Source organism: Ascoidea rubescens (assembly GCF_001661345.1).
Source record: "Ascoidea rubescens DSM 1968 unplaced genomic scaffold ASCRUscaffold_1, whole genome shotgun sequence".
In the NCBI taxonomy this organism is placed as follows: Eukaryota; Fungi; Ascomycota; class Saccharomycetes; order Ascoideales; family Ascoideaceae; genus Ascoidea; species Ascoidea rubescens.
This window is the reverse complement of record NW_017962913.1, coordinates 2,145,955-2,168,246: the sequence shown is the minus strand read 5'-3', so window position 1 is coordinate 2,168,246 and position 22,292 is coordinate 2,145,955. Positions and strand designations below refer to the sequence as shown.

General features: G+C 33.1%; 10 protein-coding genes and 1 non-coding gene across 11 annotated transcripts; 5 read left to right on the top strand and 6 right to left on the bottom strand.

The window, feature by feature from the left end:
* Positions 1-74: 74 nt before the first annotated feature.
* ASCRUDRAFT_102304 (mevalonate kinase) lies at positions 75-2,294 on the top strand. The gene has a single exon (XM_020188542.1). It carries the CDS (start codon positions 475-477, stop codon positions 1,864-1,866), a length of 1,392 nt encoding a protein of 463 aa, XP_020050403.1. The 5' UTR covers positions 75-474; the 3' UTR covers positions 1,867-2,294.
* Positions 2,295-2,583: 289 nt separating this feature from the next.
* Positions 2,584-4,708, bottom strand: ACT1 (actin). Its single transcript, XM_020195028.1, has 3 exons — positions 4,647-4,708; positions 4,066-4,079; positions 2,584-3,828 (listed from the first exon to the last, which is right to left on the bottom strand). The coding sequence occupies exons 1-3, from the start codon at positions 4,654-4,656 to the stop codon at positions 2,722-2,724; spliced, it is 1,131 nt and encodes a 376-aa protein (XP_020050402.1). The 5' UTR covers positions 4,657-4,708; the 3' UTR covers positions 2,584-2,721.
* Positions 4,709-5,026: 318 nt separating this feature from the next.
* SND2 (Snd2p) lies at positions 5,027-5,590 on the bottom strand (the record flags this gene model as incomplete). The annotated part of the gene is made up of 1 exon (XM_020190128.1): positions 5,027-5,590. One exon carries the CDS (start codon positions 5,588-5,590, stop codon positions 5,027-5,029), a length of 564 nt encoding a protein of 187 aa, XP_020050401.1.
* On the bottom strand, positions 5,568-8,452 carry ASCRUDRAFT_73794 (uncharacterized protein). The gene is made up of 2 exons (XM_020192440.1): positions 8,006-8,452; positions 5,568-7,981 (listed from the first exon to the last, which is right to left on the bottom strand). Exons 1-2 carry the CDS (start codon positions 8,318-8,320, stop codon positions 5,846-5,848), a joined length of 2,451 nt encoding a protein of 816 aa, XP_020050400.1. The 5' UTR covers positions 8,321-8,452; the 3' UTR covers positions 5,568-5,845.
* A 289-nt stretch (positions 8,453-8,741) lies between these two features.
* ASCRUDRAFT_68116 (uncharacterized protein) lies at positions 8,742-10,031 on the top strand (the record flags this gene model as incomplete). Its single annotated transcript, XM_020191482.1, has 1 exon — positions 8,742-10,031. One exon carries the CDS (start codon positions 8,742-8,744, stop codon positions 10,029-10,031), a length of 1,290 nt encoding a protein of 429 aa, XP_020050399.1.
* A 477-nt stretch (positions 10,032-10,508) lies between these two features.
* Positions 10,509-11,162, bottom strand: ASCRUDRAFT_29435 (Orm1 type endoplasmic reticulum protein; the record flags this gene model as incomplete). The annotated part of the gene is made up of 2 exons (XM_020190116.1): positions 10,509-10,851; positions 10,909-11,162. The coding sequence occupies 2 exons, from the start codon at positions 11,160-11,162 to the stop codon at positions 10,509-10,511; spliced, it is 597 nt and encodes a 198-aa protein (XP_020050398.1).
* A 953-nt stretch (positions 11,163-12,115) lies between these two features.
* Positions 12,116-13,798, bottom strand: ASCRUDRAFT_30726 (proline specific permease; the record flags this gene model as incomplete). Its single annotated transcript, XM_020190210.1, has 1 exon — positions 12,116-13,798. The coding sequence occupies one exon, from the start codon at positions 13,796-13,798 to the stop codon at positions 12,116-12,118; it is 1,683 nt and encodes a 560-aa protein (XP_020050397.1).
* Positions 13,799-15,780: 1,982 nt separating this feature from the next.
* On the top strand, positions 15,781-16,341 carry ASCRUDRAFT_79018 (uncharacterized protein; the record flags this gene model as incomplete). Its single annotated transcript, XM_020194331.1, has 1 exon — positions 15,781-16,341. The coding sequence occupies one exon, from the start codon at positions 15,781-15,783 to the stop codon at positions 16,339-16,341; it is 561 nt and encodes a 186-aa protein (XP_020050396.1).
* Positions 16,342-19,036: 2,695 nt separating this feature from the next.
* On the top strand, positions 19,037-20,632 carry ASCRUDRAFT_79017 (phosphoenolpyruvate carboxykinase; the record flags this gene model as incomplete). The annotated part of the gene is made up of 1 exon (XM_020194330.1): positions 19,037-20,632. The coding sequence occupies one exon, from the start codon at positions 19,037-19,039 to the stop codon at positions 20,630-20,632; it is 1,596 nt and encodes a 531-aa protein (XP_020050395.1).
* Positions 20,633-20,876: 244 nt separating this feature from the next.
* PRO3 (pyrroline-5-carboxylate reductase) lies at positions 20,877-21,710 on the bottom strand (the record flags this gene model as incomplete). The annotated part of the gene is made up of 1 exon (XM_020190106.1): positions 20,877-21,710. One exon carries the CDS (start codon positions 21,708-21,710, stop codon positions 20,877-20,879), a length of 834 nt encoding a protein of 277 aa, XP_020050394.1.
* Positions 21,711-22,171: 461 nt separating this feature from the next.
* On the top strand, positions 22,172-22,243 carry ASCRUDRAFT_t10. The gene has a single exon. It is a non-coding gene; the product is annotated as a tRNA-Glu (tRNA).
* The last annotated feature ends 49 nt before the right edge of the window (positions 22,244-22,292 follow it).

The window sequence follows — 22,292 nt, the reverse complement described above, 5'->3', positions numbered from 1 at the left end:
ACTCGCTCATTTTATCTGACACCTCACCCACCCCATTTTCCCATTTTCCCACTTTCCAGACTTTCCATACCTTCTGGATATATCTCTATATCTCTCTTTGATCTGTGTACATCCAACCGCCCTCCCATCAGACTGGCATTTGATTCTTTTCATCCCGCATTCTCATGCACACTAATGCACACACACGCATGTCGTTTATCTTGCTCTTTTTCGGCGAATGAACTTCTCTCACTCGTTTCTCGAAAAGGCCCTTTATTTCTCTCAAATTACCTCAATTCTTCCTGCTCTTGCTCAAATACAAAGGACTTTCCCACTATTCTAAATAATATCCTTCCAAAATATATCCCAAACAATACAAGCCATTATCTCCCTCGCTTCCCAATTATGCTGCTTGCTCCCTCTTCCTCTTAATATCTCCCTCTTTTCTACTTTCACTTCTACTTCCACTTCTACACCTACCTCTACCTTTTCAATATGACTATCACCAACCAACCAAACTCAACTCCCTTCATTGTTTCATCTCCTGGAAAAGTCATCATTTTCGGTGAACATGCTGCTGTCTTCGGAAAACCTGCTATCGCTGCTGCTGTCTCCTTGAGAACATACCTACTAGTCGCTCCCAGCAAGGACCCCAACACAATCAATTTAAACTTCCCCGATATAAACTTCTCTCACAAATGGAGCATACATGATATACCTTGGTCAATAAAAGACAATTTCAACAACAACGACGACGACAACAACAACACAAATGACAAAAACATCCCCAAGCCTGACGACGAACTAGTTCCCGAATACGTCTCTTCCTTATCTGAACTTATCCTCGACATCAATGACACCATCCACTACTGCTCTGCCTCTGCCTTTCTCTATTTGTACTTGAACCTATGCTCCCTCTCCACTATCGGACACACCTTCACCATAAGATCAACCTTACCCATCGGTGCAGGCCTTGGTTCGTCTGCCTCTATGGCTGTTTGCTTATCTTCTGCCTTGTCCTATTTAGGAAACCATATTCAATCTCCTTCCATCAAAAATAACGACTTCACCACCATAGATTCACCAGACTCTCTATTCATAGACTCTTGGGCCTTTATGGCCGAAAAATGCATACATGGTAATCCCTCAGGTATCGATAACACTGTCTCTTGCCATGGTGGTGCTATCATGTTCCAAAGAATGAAATCCTCGAACCCCAGTATTAGAACAAAAATGAGAAACTTCCCTTCTTTAAATCTACTACTAACCAATACAACTCATCCCAGAAAAACAGCCGATTTAGTCGCAAACGTATCCTCCTTCACAAACGAGTTCCCAAAAACTAGTGGCTCCATCTTGGATGCTATTGAAAGTTTAACAAGAGAGGCCTATAACATAATGATTCGTCCATTTTTCGATAATGACGCCAAATTCAAAATCAGCCAATTGATCAGAATCAACCATGGCCTATTAGTATCTCTCGGTGTCTCTCACCCAACCTTGGAAAATATTAAACTACAATGCGATTTAATGGATATTGGTGAATCAAAATTAACCGGTGCAGGTGGTGGTGGTTGTGCTATAACTATTCTCAAAGACGATGCAGATCAATCAAAAGTAAGCCAAATAATCACCAGTTTCAAAAATGAGGGCTACAAAACTTATCAAACAACTTTAGGCGGCAAAGGTGTTGGTTTACTACTACCAAACTATGTTGATATAAACAATATTAATACTAATACTAATACTAATACTAATACTCATATTAATAGGAACCCCAATTATAGCAAAATTTTCACTCAAGATGGCTTCTTGAGTTTCAAAACTCAAAAAGAAATTGAGAATACTTTTGGTGTTCAAAACGCTCCAGATTGGAGGTTTTGGTAGATTCTTTTACCCTCTTCCTTTTATTTCAATATTTTATTAATATTCTTTTCACTACTTTATTATAATACTATTTTTGACTTTTTGGCGCATGAAACTTAACTTATTAATATTCACATTTTATTTTTACCTTTTAATTATGACTATACTTTTATATTGAGAAACCTATATAGCCCAGTTTTTTCTATATTTATTTGTTTCCTCATCTTATTTTACTTTTTTTTTAAGTTATATATCAATATTCTTTCCCCCTATTTATAAATAATAAATGATTTGGTTTATATCAAAGAAATTTAATCCAAAAATCTAAATTATTCTGATTTCAACTGTTCACCATTTTATAACTAAATTGATCTAAAGATATTTAATGGTCATTTATTACTATCGAAAACCAATAATGATTTGAAATCGAAATAATACCGATCAAAATAAAAATAATAAAATCGAAACAATAGGAGTAAGGGAGGAAAATAGGAGAAATAAACAACCTTTTGATCGATTTTAAAGATAATTTTCAATACAATACACAATTTTAAGTTCGCTAATTTTCAGAAAAGTAACAAAGGTAAACAACAACAAAGGGAGACGTGGATAAGAAAAGAAAAGATGAGATGAGGGAATGAAAAATATAAAGTATAGATAAATAAAGGGGAATTATAAAGGACTAAAAAAAAAGAAAATCAATAGATATCAAAAGAAAAAGAAAAAGAAAAAAAGGAGAAAAAAAATAAAGTGGAATCTAAATAGTATCAAATTAAATTAAATTAAAATTATAAAAAAACTAAACAAAACAAATGTGCAAAAAACTAAAAAACTATATTAATTAAAAATGAATAATTAAATAATTGATTAATTACCTTAAAAACATTTATGATGAACAATTGATGGTCCAGATTCATCATATTCTTGTTTTGAGATCCACATTTGTTGGAAAGTTGATAATGAAGCCAAAATGGAACCACCAATCCAGACAGAATATTTACGTTCAGGGGCAGCAATGACTTTAACTTTCATAGAAGAAGGAGCCAAAGCAGTGATTTCTTTTTGCATACGTTCAGCAATACCTGGGAACATGGTGGTACCACCAGACATGACAATATTACCGTATAATTCTTTTCTAACATCAACATCACACTTCATGATAGAGTTGTAAGCAGTTTGATCGATACCAGCAGCTTCCAAACCTAAAACAGATGGATGGAATAAGGCTTCTGGGGCTCTGAATCTTTCATTACCAATTGTGATAATTTGACCATCTGGCAATTCATAAGATTTTTCAATAGCAGAAGATTGAGCAGAGGTTTGTATTTCTTGATCAAAGTCTAAAGCAACATAACATAATTTTTCTTTAATGTCACGAACAATTTCTCTTTCAGCAGTGGTGGAGAAACTGTAACCACGTTCAGAAAGAATTTTCATCAAGTAGTCAGTCAAGTCTCTACCAGCCAAATCAATTCTTAAGATAGCATGAGGTAAAGAAAAACCAGCGTAAATTGGGACAACGTGGGTAACACCATCACCAGAATCTAAAACAATACCGGTGGTTCTACCGGAAGAATATAAGGAGAGAACAGCTTGAATAGAGACGTAAAAAGCAGGAACGTTGAAAGTTTCAAACATGATTTGGGTCATTTTTTCTCTATTGGATTTTGGGTTCATTGGAGCTTCAGTTAATAAAACTGGGTGTTCTTCTGGAGCAACTCTTAACTCGTTGTAGAAAGTATGATGCCAGATCTTTTCCATATCATCCCAGTTTGTAACGATACCATGTTCAATTGGATATCTTAAGGTTAAAATACCTCTTTTTGATTGAGCTTCATCACCAACGTAGGAATCTTTTTGACCCATACCGACCATGATACCTTGATGTCTTGGTCTACCTACGATTGAAGGGAAAACAGCTCTTGGTGCATCATCACCAGCAAAACCGGCTTTACACATACCAGAACCATTGTCAATAACAAGCTATTAAGAAAGAAAGAAATTATTTAGTTAGTAAAATTGTTAAAAATCTTTTTGAGATAACTGGGATGAATGATTTTTGAAATTTCAGATCATTTTGTGTGGACAAAAAATTCCCAAAAAAAAAGCCGCCCAATTAAATTAGGGGTAGATTATTAAAAATTTTCTTTTTAATAAAATTCGAGGATTAAAGTAGATTTTCTATAATAGAAAATTAAAATATAAGCAGAGATTACTTACAGCAGCAACTTCTTCTGTTTAACTTGTTAGTGAATCTATATTCAAATAAAAATAGAAATAGATAAAATAAAGATCTTTTATCATGATTTGATTCAATTCCGATCGGGTTTATCCAAGTCTCTAAGATCAATAAGAAGCACTTTGTAGATTTTCAGTGTCTTCGTATCGAAGTATTTCATTTTGGTTGTAATCGATTAATATCAATTACAATTATAAAACACATGTGCAATTGAATAAAAGACAATTTTAAGATATTTGACAAATTGCATTGAAATGTAAAGAAAGAAAAAAAATCCAGATTCCCAGATTTCAAGAGCTTCCGATTTGGAATTTGAAATTGTTTCCGCTGTGCTTTTGAAAACAAAATGATTTAATTGAGTAAATTGAGATCTGGACGAGAATTGAAAACGAGAAAAAAAAAGAATCGAGTAAATAGTAAGATCAAAGAGATACAAAAAGATAATGAATTGATTGCATCAAGCAATTGAGACAGATCAAGGTCTTGGATAAAACCCATCGATATCAATCATGATGAGCAAAGGTGAAAAGAAAGAGAGAAAAAAGAGAGTGAAAGTACGTACCACCATCCATTTTTGAGAAATAAAAGAATAAATAATTTAGTAATACTAAAGACTATAATTGGGAAAGGAATTATAATCAGATACGTAGGTATTTATATTGTTTTCAAGAAAAGATATAAGAAAAGGAAAGAAAGAAAAAAAACGAAAAAGAGATTAAATAAAAAACGAGCCCAAAGGAAATGTTCTCACTGAAAAATGGCAAACATTGAAAAGAACACGAATTCTGAGTGCCAATCCAGAAAAAGGGGCACGTCCGTACCAAGGAAACGACGGAGACAGCGGACGGATCTCCATGGCTACGCGGATGTTCTTTGAAATGCTGCGGCACGAGAAGAATTTGCGCCTGTACTGCGATGTGCTGCGGGTGTCCTGCATGCTCACTAACTGCGGACGCGCTGTGTTTTGCCTCGGCCCTTTTGCTGCCGGGCCTCCATCTTTACCAGCCGTTTGGAGCGACCCTCGCTGCTGCCGGTGCCGCCAGACTGGGCGCCGTTAGAATCAGCACCGCCGAGCTGGTTTCCGCGTGCCTGACGCCAGAGACCCACCAAACCCGCCACCTTATACACCATAAACACAGGCACCACCACCAAGAGATAGAACACCTTCAAACTACCCACAACGCCCACCATCACATCGCAAAAGAGTGTCAAGTACATCACGTCGAACATGTACTCGGTGAGCCCCTCCTGCCTGAGATCAATGCCCTCGCGAGCAATTGCTCCATTCTCCTTGTACTTGGGTCGGCCATACTTCTCAATCATATATTCGCTGCTTATCAATGGGATGTTGAACATGAGGTAGTACTTAAATTTCGAAAGATTTGGTCGATTGAATACCACCATGAGGAAGACCGAGAACAAATTCACAACCAACGAGCTGGTGTGTAGATCCCTTAGTATCTTGTTGTTTGACACCGCCTGCTTCTTTGCTGCTGCTCCTGCCATTGTGCTTTCTGGCCTGTTATCTACCTAGCACTTGATCCAATCTCTGTGCTTTTATCCTCTGATCTTGTGAAAGGTAAAAGAGGAAAACTGCCTAACGGAGAAACGAGAAAAGAAAAACAAAACATGATAAAATATGATAAAACACATCACGTGTACTAATCATTACGCAATGCAAATTTGTTCCTTGTTTCGATTACCTAAGCTCAGCCTTTTATTCAGAGTATATAAGTGACAAAAGTTCATATATGTAAGAATCTAGCATTCATTTTTATCTTTTATTGTTTCAATTTCCTTAATTAGATCTTTTATAACGTTTTTTAGCCCATTGATTTCCTCGCAAAAGTTACTCTTGAGCTGATTTATATCTTTGTTCAATTTGACTATCAATTTTTCTAAATTATTCGTTACTAGCTCATTATTATTTTTTATGGGACTAGTGTAATTCATTCCATTGAAATTATTATTAAAATTACTATTAATATAGTTATTATTCATGTTATTATTACTATTGTTCTGATTAATTGCTTTTTGTCGAGGTTTGTATGGAATAAATTGAACTTTTCGATGACTGTTACTATTACTATTGCTATTGCTATTTCCATTACCATTATGACTCTGATTATTATTGTGACTAATTACAAGACTTTGACTAGATAATGAAGTATACCTTTTTAAATCATTACTTATTATCTTTAGATTTGAATCAATTAATATCTCTTTATCTTTTTCTTTATTAGTATCATTTTTAATAATCAACAGCTTATTTAGATTTCTGTCATCTAGATTTGAATTCCTTTCATTAAAATTATTCTCAGTCTCGATTAAATTCTTATGATTATTATCTGTTTCAATATCAACATCAGTATCCTGCTCTTGACTGTTTATTATACTTTGATTTCCATTGGTATTTTTATTTTTATTTTTATTTATATTTATATTTTTAGTTGTAATTACCCTAGAATTGTTTAAGTTTTTATCTAGATTTTGATTTTGATTTTGATTTTGATGGTGATTTGAATCATTATTTTCTTTATCAGTATCACTGCCAGTGTTGATGATATTTTCAATTTTTTTGACATGAAACTCATTTTTCTGATTAATACCATTTATCAGATTTATATCACTGATATGATTTATGTGATTTATATTATTTACACCATGTATGTGATTTATATCACTTATATTACTTATGTTATTAATCTCATTATAATTATTAAATTTTACTCTTTTTATAATTGAATTAGCATTTTCATTAATCTCATTATTTATTCGATTACCCAAATCATTATTGAAAGCATTTTCATTGTGACTATTACCATGACTATTATCATTGCTTCTAGTATTTATATTCTCTATATTACTTATATTACCTATGTTAGTTATATTACTTAGATTATTTATATTACTTAGATTACTTATATCATTTCTGGCATTAATTTTATTAATTTTATTAATTTCATTTATAATATTTATATCATTGTTTATAAGATGATCATGATTATGGTAATTATTTTCATTATCATTATTGTTATCATTATTGTTATCATTATCATTATCATTATCATCATCATTATCATTATCATTATCATTATCATTATCATTATCATTATCATTATCATTATCATTATCATTATCATTATCATTATCATTATCATTATCATNATCATTATCATTATCATTATCATTATCATTATCATTATCATTATCATTATCATTATCATTATCATTATCATTATCATTATCATTATCATTATCATTGTCGCTATTGCTATCATTAATTATATTATTAAAATTATTATAAAATCTTGAATCAATACAATTTTTCTTATTATACTCTACATAATTTTTAAAAATTAATAGTATAACCTGGTCAATACTATTAATTTTTTCGATATTATTATTACTATTATTAATATCATTAATACTATTTTCAATATTTTCGATACTTGTGATGTTATTATAAATAAATAATAATTTCTGTATTTCAATTTTAGCTTGCTTTATTGATAACCCATTTTTATCATTTAATTTAAATTTTGAATTAAATTCATCAATTATATAATCAAAGTTTTCTCTTCGTTTCCGTTTTTTAAATGTGTATGGTTTATACTTTAGAAATAATTTAAGTAAAAATAGTTTCTTCTCATCCTTTTTCAAACAAAACATTTTTCTAATCTTTTTGTTCATTAACGGTGATTTGATCTCCTCTAAGGATGGATTTAATACTGTTATATAAGAGGTACTATCATTACTATTGTGATCTTGATTATTATTATTATTAGTAGTAGTAGTGGTGGTGGTGGTGGTGGTGGTGGTGGCAGTGGTAGAAGGGGGGGTGGGAGCGATGGTAGCAGGATTATATGGAGTTACTGGCAAAAAAAACTCATTTGACTTGGAGTAGTTATGTCGTAGCACTGAAGAACTCATTGAGTTAGTTGTATTTATCGTGAAAACAGGATTGTTAATTGATAATGACTTTCTATGAGAGTTGCTGTCGGTGGTCATAAGCTGGTTACTGCTGTCGTTGTTGTGCTTCGGATCATTAGCATCAGTCCTGCTGGGAAACACTGTTGTGAAAGCAGCAGGAGAGTTATCGCTAGGGTCTGGAATAAAAAGTAGGGACTTCTTGCTAGAATTCAAATTTGAATTGAACTTTTGTCCTTTATTGTGAATAGAAAAGGTGAATAGTCTGTCATTAAGATACTTGTTGGTGCTACTATTGGTAACCATCTTAGTGAATGCGACCTTGGATAGAATCTAGCTGATGATAGCCAAGGAGATCTGATAGTGCCAGTGGTACCTGCTTGTGCCTGATTATATCGGATTATATTGTTATATTGGGTTTTCTCTGCCTATATTTAGCTGATACAAAAGTTGGAAACACTGGCATTATATTCAAAATTCTCTCCTTCTCCTTTTGGTGTTCCTATGCTCAAAACAGCAGTAATCACGAGATATTGCTTTTTTGAGAAGCTGCTCTCTGATTCAGAAACACTACTTAAAGCGGCTGTTCTTTTTTGTGAGCTTCGGTCCGAGCTCCAATTGAACAGTTCTGATTGGGATTGGTCTCGTTTGGATTGCTTGGGGCAGTTTGGGGAGAAATGTTCAACATCAAGGTGTTGTTTCTTCAACTTCTCTCGACCCACGCAGTATGATTTCTCGCCTCAAGACACCCAGTTTATTCAATTCACTCAAGAGTAGTCTTGCAGTCTCAGGGAAACTTGCATTTTCCTTGGTCAATTCCAGAAATGCTAGCTGGAATTGTAGTCCTATTTGGAGTGGACGCAATGGCAATAGACTTCCTGTCGCTACTATTTATCGTGGAAACAATGGTTTTAATTTGATGAACAGGCGCCTCTATTCGGCTGGTCCAGATCACTCAGATACTAGGAAAGAGATCACAGTTGGCTCATCCTTTCCTGATTACACATTGCCAATTCTACCAATGACCGAGTATTCTTCAAGACATTCTGAAAAATTGCTTGATTTAAATAAATATTTTGATCAGCTTAATTTTGAACTCATAGCTTCCAGTAAAATCCAAGAGAGAGCAAAAAACTTCTACAAGGAGCTAACTAAAGGAATGGAGAAAAAAATCAAAGACGACGATGCTCCCATAAAGTCAATTGAGTATGATAAGTTTTCTCAAGCACTTAAAGAAAGGCTAAGCAAATTTGACGAGGAAAAAAAGTTCCATGGGCTTATTTATTATATTGATCTCAATTCAGTTAAAAATAAGGAAGATTTTGAGAAAATCAAAGAGCCATTGACGCAATTAAACATGCTCTATAAGAACCCTCAAATTTATAATGTTATGGTTGTAACTAAGAACATTGATCCAACGATAATTTATCAAGATATTAATGGCAGTAATTCTGGGGCACAATTTGATATCTTTTTAAGCATTTCAGATTTAGAACTAAAGTATCCAATTGTTCATGATATTAATGAAGAAATATACAATTCGTTACCGTTCAGTAAAAATAACAAGAACGAATCTATTTTCCAAAGCATTATACTTCTTGAAAAGCCTCACCAGGTCCGATTAGTTTTGTCTGTTGATTCATCATTTAATTCAAGAATTATAAAGGATTTGCTAATGGAATCTGTGGAATTTACTGAGAATTTCTCAATTTTTGGATCAAAAGTAGCTCCATTGGAACTTAAAAAGATAAATGGGTCTATGCTATTTAGAAAATGGCTTCTTTTAACATTTTTTTGTTTTTGTTTTTTATCAGCATTTGATATGATTGCAATGAAGCTTTTAGGTGTTAATAAAGAGGATATTCAAAAAGAATTTGAACAAAGAAGAGAAGTAGCCATTGCAGCAGCTCAAAAGGCAAAACAGCAAAAGCAAGGGCAACAACAAGGCTCAAGTGACAAAAATAGCGATGAATTTGAAAATTACGGAGAATATAAAAAGGATTCCAACCAGTACTAAAAGAATAAGAATAAGAATAAAAATAAAAATAAAAATAAAAAAGGTTTATATTATGTGCATACAGGTGCATAGCCACGCAAGTGACTGCATGCATTGTGTCAAAAAATTATAGTTTACTGAAGTGGCTGAGTCAGTGCTGATATAATATTATAAGATAAAGGATGTAAATAAATAAGTAATAATGTAAGTATATAATTGAACAGAATCAAGTATATATAGAGAAATAAATTGAAGTAACATTGAGTAAAAATAAAATGTTGAAAAAAAAGTGTCTAATAATCTCAATGACAAGGGAAACATTAGATTATTTAAAAGACACTTGAAGACCATCTGTTTGTGTTATGATAATAAGAGTAGATGAAATGAAATAAACAAACCAACATGACAAATAAGTAATAAGAGATAAGAAATAGGTAAATAATAAATAACAACCTGGATATTGTTGAACTAAAATATAAATAGAAGTAATTGGACTAATTACAAAGGTAACTGGATTCTTAATCGGTGAGCAAAAGGGAACTTGGGAACAATACCAATTAAACACAAGACACCATTAATGATAAAGTAATTCAAGTTGTAGTTTGCGTAATGAGTTGAGACCAAGAAAATTGTTATTGGGACCAAAAACAAGAATTTTTTATTTGGAGTGTATAAAAACCCATTATCGATTTGCTCCCACATTGTTAGATTGTCATAAGCACCATTGTTGAAATCGTATGGAGTTCCCTTAACTTGATGAAACATTATATAAGAACCAACTATGTATGTCATATTAGTTAAGGTCCAAATTAATTGATTGGCGATATTATTGAGGTAGGCACTGTCGTTATAGTTCTTATCGTAAAAGGGAACAAAGTTTATGAACAAATTTATCAACAAGGTATAAAAAATTTTCAAAAATGCAATCAACACTAAATGGATACACCAAGCACCTTTTGAATTAACCCAATTTGCATTCAAATTTGGAAATAGATTCTGGTCGATTATCTGGTCTTCAGTTTCAGGGTCGACATGAGATATTATTGATGAAGATCTTCTTCTGTGTTTGTTGCTGAAATTGTTGTTGACGATGGATGAGATGGAAGAAGCTGGAGAGTGGTGAAGAGTTGTGGCAATAGGTTGTTTAGTCATTTTTGGTGTGTTTTGATGGCGATAACAAGACGATGCAAGCCACAAGAACAGAAGGCGAAGAGTGATGAAGCAAAAACAGGAATCTTTGCAAGTGAGAAAAGCAGATGAGTAGTAAACGATTGAGGCAAAAGAGCTGTGAGTGCACTGAAGGAGAAAGCTCTCTATTTAAACCAAAAGAAAGAATCTGCTTCCATCACACAGGGAGTAGACCACTGTGGGATGTCCATCTCAATCTGGCACAGCACCACAGGCCGGCCAATCATAGCGCACACTCACACTTAGATTTGGAGGAGAAGCACAAACTCTTGTAGGGCCTGCTCACTTGCGCTGCAAATGTCAATCCACAGCAACGGGTCCACGTCACAACGCACACGAAGCAATACCAAAATGCTCTGCTTTTGCTGCACTGACCCAAGTGACACACTGGCCACTTTCCACACGGACTGCCCCTGCTCGTCACTATGAACTAGATGGCTTTCTTACTTCACTCCCACTAGACTCAATGTTTTCATTGGATGCTGGACGATAACACTTGCACCGCTGCTGTGGAAGAAACACGAGCAGAAACAAAAGCATTATCTCTGTGTTTGAGCGCTGGGTCTCGAACAGCAGCACCAGAAATGTTTGCTCCTCTTTTGCCTCCTTCCCTCATATGCTGATGTCACAGGAAGATGGTCTTTTGGTGTGGATGCCACATGTTTATGCATTGGATCCACAGTTTTGGATATAGCCGTTTCAGTGGTTGTTTTTATTGGCCTACCACTGGTATCCAGTTTGGATGTTTGATACTGTAAGATATTCATTGTTTTGATAGTGTAAAAGGGTTTAAAAAATATATAACTAAAACATTAAAATGCTCAGCACTAGACAGATAAAACAGTCAGCACTAAAAAATGATAAAAAAATTCCAATGAGCTTTCAAACCAGCTTATCAGAAAAAAGAAAGACATTGCCTAGGCTATCCAGAACCAAATTCTTTCCCATACGTTTCTAGGAATACGTTCTTCGTAATGTTTTTCTGCTTCTTCCACTTCTTCTAATCCAGTAATAACATCTATCTCATCCACTTTTTTATAAAACTTCCATGATTTATCGATAACTATTTTATGTCCGAGCCATAACACAAGGAAAATTGGAATCGTTATATAAGCTGCAATAAAATCTGAAGCGCTCCAGTTATCTGGGAAAAACACTCCATACCCATTAACCAACGACATCACCACAACAAATCCAAATGCAAAATATGTAGCATATGGCTGTAGAATGGTTTTGAATGGTACTCTATCCCATAGTCCATTATACATTACAGCTTTTCTCCATCTCAAATATGTAATTGAAATCACCCCCCAATTAATAAATCCTGCAACTGTCGTAATATTACTCAACCAAGTAAACACATCTGATGCTGAGTTGGACACATTCAAATATGAAAGTAGTGACACTGCTGAAGTTGCTGCAACAGCATAGTATGGAATACCCCATCGATTGCAATATCCAAAAAACTTTGGTGCATACCCTTGTTTAGCCATTGCAAATAACGATCTCGTTGCTGAAAACAACAAAGAATTTCCAGCAGAAAGCGCTGATGTTAATATAACTCCATTAATAATATGATTCAAAACTGGAATGCCCGCATTTTGAATACCAATCACAAATGGTGATGCTGCTGCACCTGAGGACCCTGAGTCCACAGCTGCAATCAACCTGTTATCATCCGAAGCAACAATAACTGAGATAATAAACGACCCAAGGATATAGAAAAAAATCACTCGATAAACAAATCTCTTTGTGGCCTTTTCAATGTTTCGACGTGGATCTTTACTTTCACCACTACCTGAAATCGCAATGAATTCTGGCGATAAAACAAATGCAAACGCTGATTTGACCAACGCTGTAACAAACCCCAAAAATTGACCAGTACGTCCTGGAACAATATGCTCTTTAAATGCACCAGGGTCCTTCCAATATCTGAATCCTAATCGATCATGATTTGGTCCACCACCGAAAAACAACACAAATCCAACGAAGATTAACCCAATAATGGCAATAACTTTGATTGATCCAAACCAGAACTCGATTTCTCCATACAACTCAACTGCAAACACATTGATCCCAACGATTAAAATCGTGAAAACAGTAATGTAAATTGCAATATTAACATCTTCATTCCAATACTGCGCAATTAAACCAGCTGCAGTTGTCTCTGCTGCAACAACAATTGAGAACGTATACCAGTAACACCACCCAGTTGCAAATGCCAACGATTTATCAACATATCTATCAACATACCCACTGATAGCCATACCCTTCAATGGAAGATAAACGATCATTTCACCCAAACAGTTCATAATCACCCACATCACAACTGAAATAATGCAATATGATAAAAATAAACTTGCTGGACCACAAGTAGATAATGAACCACCAGAACCAACAAACAACCCTGTACCAATACACCCAGATATAGCAATAAGCTGAATATGACGAGATTTCAAACCACGATGCACATTATTTTCGTCACTTTCATCAAAAACAACTGCCCCATTTTTTTGTGTGTGGACTGATCCGTCTTCGAAATGAGAATTGACAGAATGAACTGCATGATCTTTTCCAGTATTTTTTTCAATATCGTTCATTTTGAATATAAAAATTGAAATCAATATTAAAAATAAAGAGTAAAAAAATAAAATCAAAATCAAAAAAAAATCAAAAAAAAATCAAAAAACAATATCAAGTGCTTTTAATCCAGATTAATTTAATGTATTTATACTCTTCACTCCAGGCAAATATAATGAAAATCACTGTGGATGAGGCTCTTATTATCCAATGCAACTCTACTTAGAGTTTGTTTTTTTAAAAAATAAATAGAAATCAAAATTAAAATCAAAATTGTATTTAAAATTTTCATAACATTCTAGATTGAAATTATTCAGTTCAATCGAATTTAATTCATCATTAAGCATAAAAATATTCGAGTTAATTTGATTTAACTATCGTTGATATAAGTTAGGTATATTTCCAAATGCTGTATTAAACTGAATTAAATTGTTTGCAATTAGTGTAATTATCATAGTTTTAATCAGATTTATTTTGAATTTCACATTGAAAATCTATGCCAATAGTTCGACTGATAAGAAAAATCAACTTATTGAGGAACCTTTTTTAAAGTCAAATATCTGAATATAATCTTTTGAAAATGAAACAGAAGGGTAAATTGAATTTCAGTTCTTCAAAAACCAATGAATATAGTATTTTAAAAAACACCGTATGCTGATGCCTATCAATTTAAACTAATTTTTTTCAATAAAAATCTAAATTTACCAAAAACAATCAAGGTTGAAATTTAAGCTAGTAAAACTGTTTATCAAGTTTCCAGGCCAATTAAAATAAAAGTAAAACAAACAAACAAAACCCAATAGCTTCTGTAGACAAGTTGAAATATTTTCCCTTTAAAATAAAATTGATGCTAGTTAAATGTGAAAAATTAACTGCAATAAAGTTTTATTGACAGCATTTATTTAATCTGAAAAAAAATAACCCATTTGAACAACGAGAGATAGTGGTGAACTGAATGTACAGATTCATGAATATCTAAAGGAAGTGAAGGAAGTCTTTGATTCTTAATAGTTACCAAGCTATCAGTCCATTGAAAAAAAACCCAGATAATCCAAACAATCTGAACTCCTTGTGGTTGCAACATGTGCTTATCCACTAATGTTGATCGAGATCTTAAGCTGATTGAAGATAAGAAAAGCAAATACCTAAAAAACCGTTAGATATCAAAAAGCTTAGTTGCGTTTTAGACCTATTTTGGTGAGAATTTTTTAAGCCGGAACTTTTAAAGTTCAAAGAGCTATTATCTCGTCGAAAGATGAACTTTTAACACTCTCCGCGGATTAAGTCCTCATGGGCCTATTAAACCTCTCTCACTTTAAAGATCGATATTTCATTCATTGAACAGCTTTTTCTTGGCCAGTTTCAGTTAGATTTTAATCTTTCTTAGCAATTTAAACCAAACTGAAAAATTGGTGGGATTGTAAAAAGAAATCAGCTGCCCTGGGTAACACAAGATATTCTTGTATATTATAGAAGTGTTTGGCGAGCTGATAGTTATTAAAGTAGATATAGGCTGATAGTGACCATTATCAGTAAAATAATCTTGTGATGATCTGTTTGCACAGTACGAGAAATTTCTTCTATTGGGTTTTATCAACTGAAGGAAACCCGACGTAAACCAATCAGAATTGTTCGCAAAGTAACACGATCAATGTTCGATAATCACAGATAAATATACCCGCAATATCTGGGGCCTACCCGGTGCTGAAAAACCCCAAGTTACCCTGTTTAGTGATTAAAGATATTGTTTCGTATATTTCGAACGGAAATTCGGAATATTTCACACTCTTCAAAAACTTTTGCGGAAAAGGAAAATGCTGGATAAGTACGATATTAAATGAAAATTCGATCTATCATCTTTTTTGGTTCTGGTAGTTTTTTATTGATTGCTAATATTTTGGATATAAAATAACATACTAAAGAGGTTGACGTTATTTTACCATTTTGAAAATACCCTTGATTAGAAACCTACAGAATACAACTAAAATCATTACTATTTTGTATGCTTATATTGTTTAATATTGTTATTGATCACACGAGATTGAACGGTTTTAATCTTATGATTCAAAAATTAAGGGGCTCACGAACTGTCTTTCTACCAAGTCATTCTACCAAAACGTTAGAATCAGCTCAATTATTAGAAACACTACAAAATTTACAACTTGCACCTGCATGCAAAAATGCAAATGATAAATCGTTAAGATATGAAATAGATATCAAAGCGAACACCATGCCAACTTTTGATCAACTCAATTGGTTTTATCAATCAACTTCACAAGGAAAGTTTTCAAAAATATCTTTTATAAAAGGGTTTCCATTTTTACAATTTACTAAAATTAAAACATTGAGTAATGCAAGTATTGCTAGAATCAAAATCTATGAAAATGTATTACCCTCTAGAGATGATTATAATTATTTAATATCAAATAATTCTTATGATATTTTAATTCAGCAAGATCACATTGACCCTCCTTTAGTTGTTGATTGGTCTGAGAATTTATTCTTCAGGAACCAAACAGATTTTATAGAAAAAATCTTAAAATTAGATCCAAATACCATTTGAATGAGTTTAAAGAATTTCAAATGCTTGCCGTACTATTGCATGCTGCTATTATTTATATTTTTTTTAATTGTTTATTTATCATTTACAAAGTTTGAGATTTTCATTTTGAATTTTGGACATATTTAAGTTTTGAATTAGATTTGGTGGTTCAAGACCAATAAAGTACCATCACAATAAAAGAGTATATCAAAGGCGCAGCATATGCTTTTTGAGAGTTTATGATGTTCATTAGTAGATATATATTTATTTTCAATTAAGAATTAAGCACATTTAGAAAATGTTGAAACAAAATATTACCCCAGACCAGTTCTAAGGTTTTGGGATATGTCAAAGACCAAACAGCCAATCAGAGGACGCTATTATCTTTGAAAATATAACGTACTTGGATGTGTGCTCTGCATACGCAATGTTGCATTACTAATGTATTAACTAAGCAGGAAATTGAAGATGTGCACGGATTTTTAGAGAATAAGTCCATGAAGCATTTTCACATGTGCTTGATTTAGAAAATGGGAGCTTGGGGACCAGCGGATTTTGTATGGGATGAAGAAAGGAAAGCTGAGAAAATAGACGGAATCCTGGAAGGGTTATGCTTGTACCTATCAGTGCGATTTTGGAGATTGACTTCTTTTATCTTTTCCACACTTTCTCGACCAAACAATAAACCAGCGGTCATCAATACCCAACGAGTTTTGATTCGTTGTGATCAAAAGCTCTTTGTTTTTTGAGCTTATACACGATTCTACTGATAATCCACTATCCAGTTACCACATCGATGATAGTTATTCATTACAATTGTCTTTCCCAATTGGATCTATTTCTTCAGCTAATGCTATATTGTGATGAAATCGAACATTCTTTTTTCTTTAATTGTTGAAATAACAAGACCATGGTTTTGTTCTGCTCACTCAGATCTAGTGATTGAAATAAGTCTTGTTTATTTGAAACAACATTTAACAAATTACTGTTGTTTGTTCTCAATTAGTGGAGATCTATATAATATTTTTTCCTATTATTTACAATCCTTTCATTCTTATTCATTTAATTAGCAGAAATTTTAAATTCACTGGTATATTATTTTTCTTTTCTCAACTATAATTACAATTTTCTTTATTTTAACATGATTGTTATTTTTAATTATTATCATTATTATTATTAGTGTTATTACCATTATTAATTATTATTAATTATTATTATTAATTATTATTATTATTGTCTCTATTTGTTGTGCCTCAAGACCCAGAAAAAAAACCAGGGCAATACTCACATAATTTTACTTCACAAAAGCCCAGTAAGACATCACAGGTGCCAATCTTTAAATTCAAAAATCATATCAGTAATTTGCTTATTTACTGGTCATTCCCCATGTGTCTCAAGCATCTTTTCTTAATTCATACAATCTATACAATTTTTAGTTGTTTGATAGCTCCGTTGTTCCTCCAATGAACTCTATTTCTTTTCACATTAAATATATCTCTCGACTATATAAATTAGTTTTTGTTAGAAATTATGTTCTTACGTCTCTCGATCAAACATTTTCTTGTTAATTTTATTAATAAATCAAAAAAGCTAGAAAATTTTAATGCTTTACTGCTGGGTTGCTTCATAGTCTCGTTGTGCTAATGAAATTTAATTGAATTAAATGTTTCTCTGTTTAGTTTTGAGTGCAATAGAACAGCTGTATTTTATTGTTGTTGTAAAAGTAATTATTGATTCAGCAAGAAACTAATACACCATAATCTACTACACTGCATCCCATAAACCTCGCAAAAAGCAGTTATTTGCTTGTATTAACTAGATTTCCCTTATTGTTAAATCCTGCACCCACAAAAAGTCGTTATCTCCAAAATTTCCCGTTTGGGAATGCCAAACCCACGCTGCTGGTGCCAAATCGCTGGAAATATCGACTTAATGACCGTCGAAACTCCCTGTTGATAATTTGCTTTTAACTACCCATACAACCTTTCTACATCTAGTATTCCATTTGTATTTCATTTGTTATGTATTGCTTGCACTTGTGTTGGAGTAAGTTTTCAGAGTGCCTGTAGTGGACTTGGTCTTGAGCTGAACAGTACCTCAATTTAAAAACTAAAAGTTATATCCCCACAGAAACCGCCATCAGTGGTAAACGAAAAAAAGTATATCAAGCATAACTAAAATTATTACCATGATAATCAAACAAGTCACAATTGGTCTTGTTTGTCTTTTCATGTTTTTGATTTCCTTTCTAAAAAACTACAGTCATAATTTCATACATTCTCAATACCAAGCTATTAGAGATTATCAAATGGCTGATATCGTGATGTCAATTTTATCTTGATTGATGATATATCAGAATCTGATTAAGGAAATATCTTATTATTTTTACTTGATTCAATTTTTTCAGATCATAATCAGAATTTTATTCAATTAACAAAACTATCTATTCAATTATTTATCGAGAAATCGTTTGGCTATACTATTCTGCTATCCCATAAATAGTTCAAAAGATCGCATATTCTTTTTTTTCTTTCTAACCTCTATTTCATTTATCTCATACAAGAATATCAAAGATTTATAACTCAATTGATATCACAACTGATAAAACACTATTATATTTTATCAACGATTATTTCAACGCAATTATTTATTTATATCACATCTCAGTTAAACACAATTCAACGTAATTACGCTAAATTAAATACAGTTAATCAAAATGGTTAGTGCTGCTCAACAAGTCATTGAAACATTAGGGCTTTCCAAAGACGTCCTTATCCGTCATAATGCTTCTATTCCTGTCTTATATGAAGATGGTTTGCAAGAAAAGGGAACTTTAATCTCATCCACTGGTGCCATGATGGCCTTTTCTGGTGCTAAAACTGGTAGATCCCCAAAGGATAAGAGAATGGTGGATGAAGAAACTTCAACTAACAATATTTGGTGGGGACCAGTTAATAAAAAGATCTCTGAAAGAACTTGGGAGATTTCAAAATCAAGAGCCTTTGATTATTTAAGAACAAAAGAAAAATTATTTGTTATTGATGCATTTGCAGGTTGGGATCCTCAATATAGATTGAAAGTTCGTATTATTTGTGCAAGAGCTTATCATGCATTATTTATGAGAAATATGTTAATCAGACCATCCGAAGAAGAACTAAAAGACTTCAAACCTGATTTTGTCATTTATAATGCAGGTCAATTCCCAGCCAATTCTCATACTGATGGCATGAGCTCTTCAACATCTGTTGAACTTAATTTTAAAGAAATGGAAATGGTTATTCTAGGTACTGAATATGCTGGTGAAATGAAAAAGGGTATCTTGACTGTCATGTTTTATTTGATGCCAGTGAAATATGATATCTTGACATTGCATTCCTCAGCAAATCAAGGTATTAAAAACAAAGATGTTACAGTGTTCTTTGGATTATCGGGTACTGGTAAAACCACATTATCTGCTGATCCACACAGATTATTAATTGGTGATGATGAACATTGTTGGTCAGATAATGGTATCTTTAACGTTGAAGGTGGATGTTATGCCAAATGTATAAACTTGAGTGCAGAAAAGGAACCAGAGATTTTCAATGCAATTAAGTTTGGATCAATTTTAGAAAATGTTATTTATGACCCAGATACCAGAGTGGTTGATTATGACAACGATTCTATCACCCAAAATACTAGATGTTCATATCCAATTGAATATATTCCAACAGCAAAGATTCCATGTTTGACCAGTGAGCATCCCACCAACATTGTCCTATTGACTTGTGATGCAGCAGGATGTTTACCACCAATTTCCAGATTAACCCCAGATCAAGTTATGTATCACTTTATTAGTGGATATACATCAAAAGTCGCTGGAACTGAAGAGGGAGTTACAGAACCAACACCAGCCTTTTCAGCATGTTTTGGACAGCCATTTTTAGCATTACATCCGATGAAATATGCAGAAATGTTATCTAGGAAGATGCAAGAACACAATGCAGATGCATGGTTGTTAAATACTGGATGGGTTGGAGAATCAGTAGCCAAGGGAGGTAAAAGATGTTCCTTGAAATATACCAGAGCAATTTTGGATGCAATCCACGATGGATCATTAACAAAAGAAGAGTTTGAGGATTATCCAGTGTTTGGATTAAAAGTTCCTAAGAAATGTGGATCAGTTCCAGCTGAATTATTGAACCCATCTAAATTGAAAACCGCAGAATATAACAAAGAATTGGTTAATTTAGCTAAGAAGTTTGAAGAAAATTTCAAGAATTATATCGATGGATGTACTCAAAGTGTTATTGATGCAGCACCACAATTTTAAGCAATAATCTACAAATTAGAATTAGACCTGAAATCAATTTTATATTTATGTTTATGTTTATGTTTATGTTTATGTTTGTGTTTGATTTTTTGTTTTTTTATCAGTTTTTATGATTGTGATTATGCTTATGAATAACTTTGTTTAATGATTTTGATCTTTTGTTTTTTTTGTTTTTTTTCTTTTTATAATTATGCCTATGAATTTTTTTCATGATTGTGATTCAAAATATATATATATAATCAAATTAATCCTTTTTACCCAATCTTTTTGCGATAGCAGCAGCTTCTTGAACAGCTCTTGCAATACCACTTCTAACCCCTTTGTCTTCCATTACCATCAAGCCTCCAATTGTTGTACCACCTGGTGTACAAACTTGACTTTTTAAAAGAGCAGGATGTTCATTTGTTTCTAGGACCATTTTAGCTGTACCTTCCATTACTTTGCTTGCACATTTTTTGGCTTCATCATAGGGGATTCCCAAACTCAAGCCACCTTCAATAAGAGATTCTAGTATCAATAAACAAAAAGCAGGCCCCGAACCAACTAAAGAAGTGGCAGCATCCATTAAATTCTCAGGCAAGACAATGGCATCACCAACGGGTTTGATCAAGTTAAAAACTAAAGATTTATTGTGCTCTGAGAATGGATAAGTTGGGTCTGTTGGATAAGATATGACAGCCATACCACAACCAAATTTTGCAGGAGTATTCGTCATAACTCGAGACACATAAGGAGAATAGGTAGATAACTGATCAATAGTCCAACCAGCAACTAATGAGATGATTAATTTATCTTTAATCTCGTTTTTGACCTCATCAAGGATTTTTTGAGTGTAAAATGGTTTGCAGGCCAACAAAATTATATCAGAATTTTTAACAGAATTTTTATTGTCGTTAAAAGTCGAAATAATCGTTGGATATTTTGCTTGTAAATCGGCAGCAGAATCCTCAGAGACTGTGCAAGTATAAATCTTTGAAGGATAACCATCGAATTTTTCAGCGTTTAAAAGAGACTGTAGAACAGCAGTTCCCATAACACCACATCCCAAAATACACAAGGTTGGACCTTCAGATGACATTTTGCTAGATTATTTGTTTGTTGTTGATACAATTGATAAAATATATGAGTCAAAGATAGAGAAAAAGCGGTAATCGCTTGAGTGAAAAATGGCGGAAGTGGATAAAATCCAAAGGCTCAAAATGGCAGGATATTATTATTATTAATATTCCGTGACCGCGAGCCAGTCGTGTGGGACTCGTAGACCTATGTAGTAGCTATAAACTGTTGAGATTAACCAAAAACCGACTCCTTAATTCTAAGCGAGGTGTAGAATGGCAGGATAAACAAAACCAGCATAAATGCTGCAACCGATCTCAAACATCAAAAAAAGAAAGTCTGAGCAAAATTAATTCAGCTGTAAATGCTCAATAAAACCAATTCTCGTCTCCGTAACATAAACAGTAGAATAATACAACAACCTCTAGGTAAAAAAGCTGAGTAGTCTACAAATAAAAAAAAAACATTTTCCTATAGGGAAGCTCCGATATAGTGTAATGGCTATCATGGCACGCTTTCACCGTGCAGACCCGGGTTCGATTCCCGGTATCGGAAGTTCTATTTTGTTTTTGGCTGCTGTGTTTTGCACCTGCCTCTTTCGGCA

What these genes read in the sequence shown, in the direction of transcription:
- ASCRUDRAFT_102304 (XM_020188542.1), top strand. Translation starts at nt 475, where the DNA reads ATGACTATCACCAACCAACCAAACTCAACTCCCTTCATTGTTTCATCT.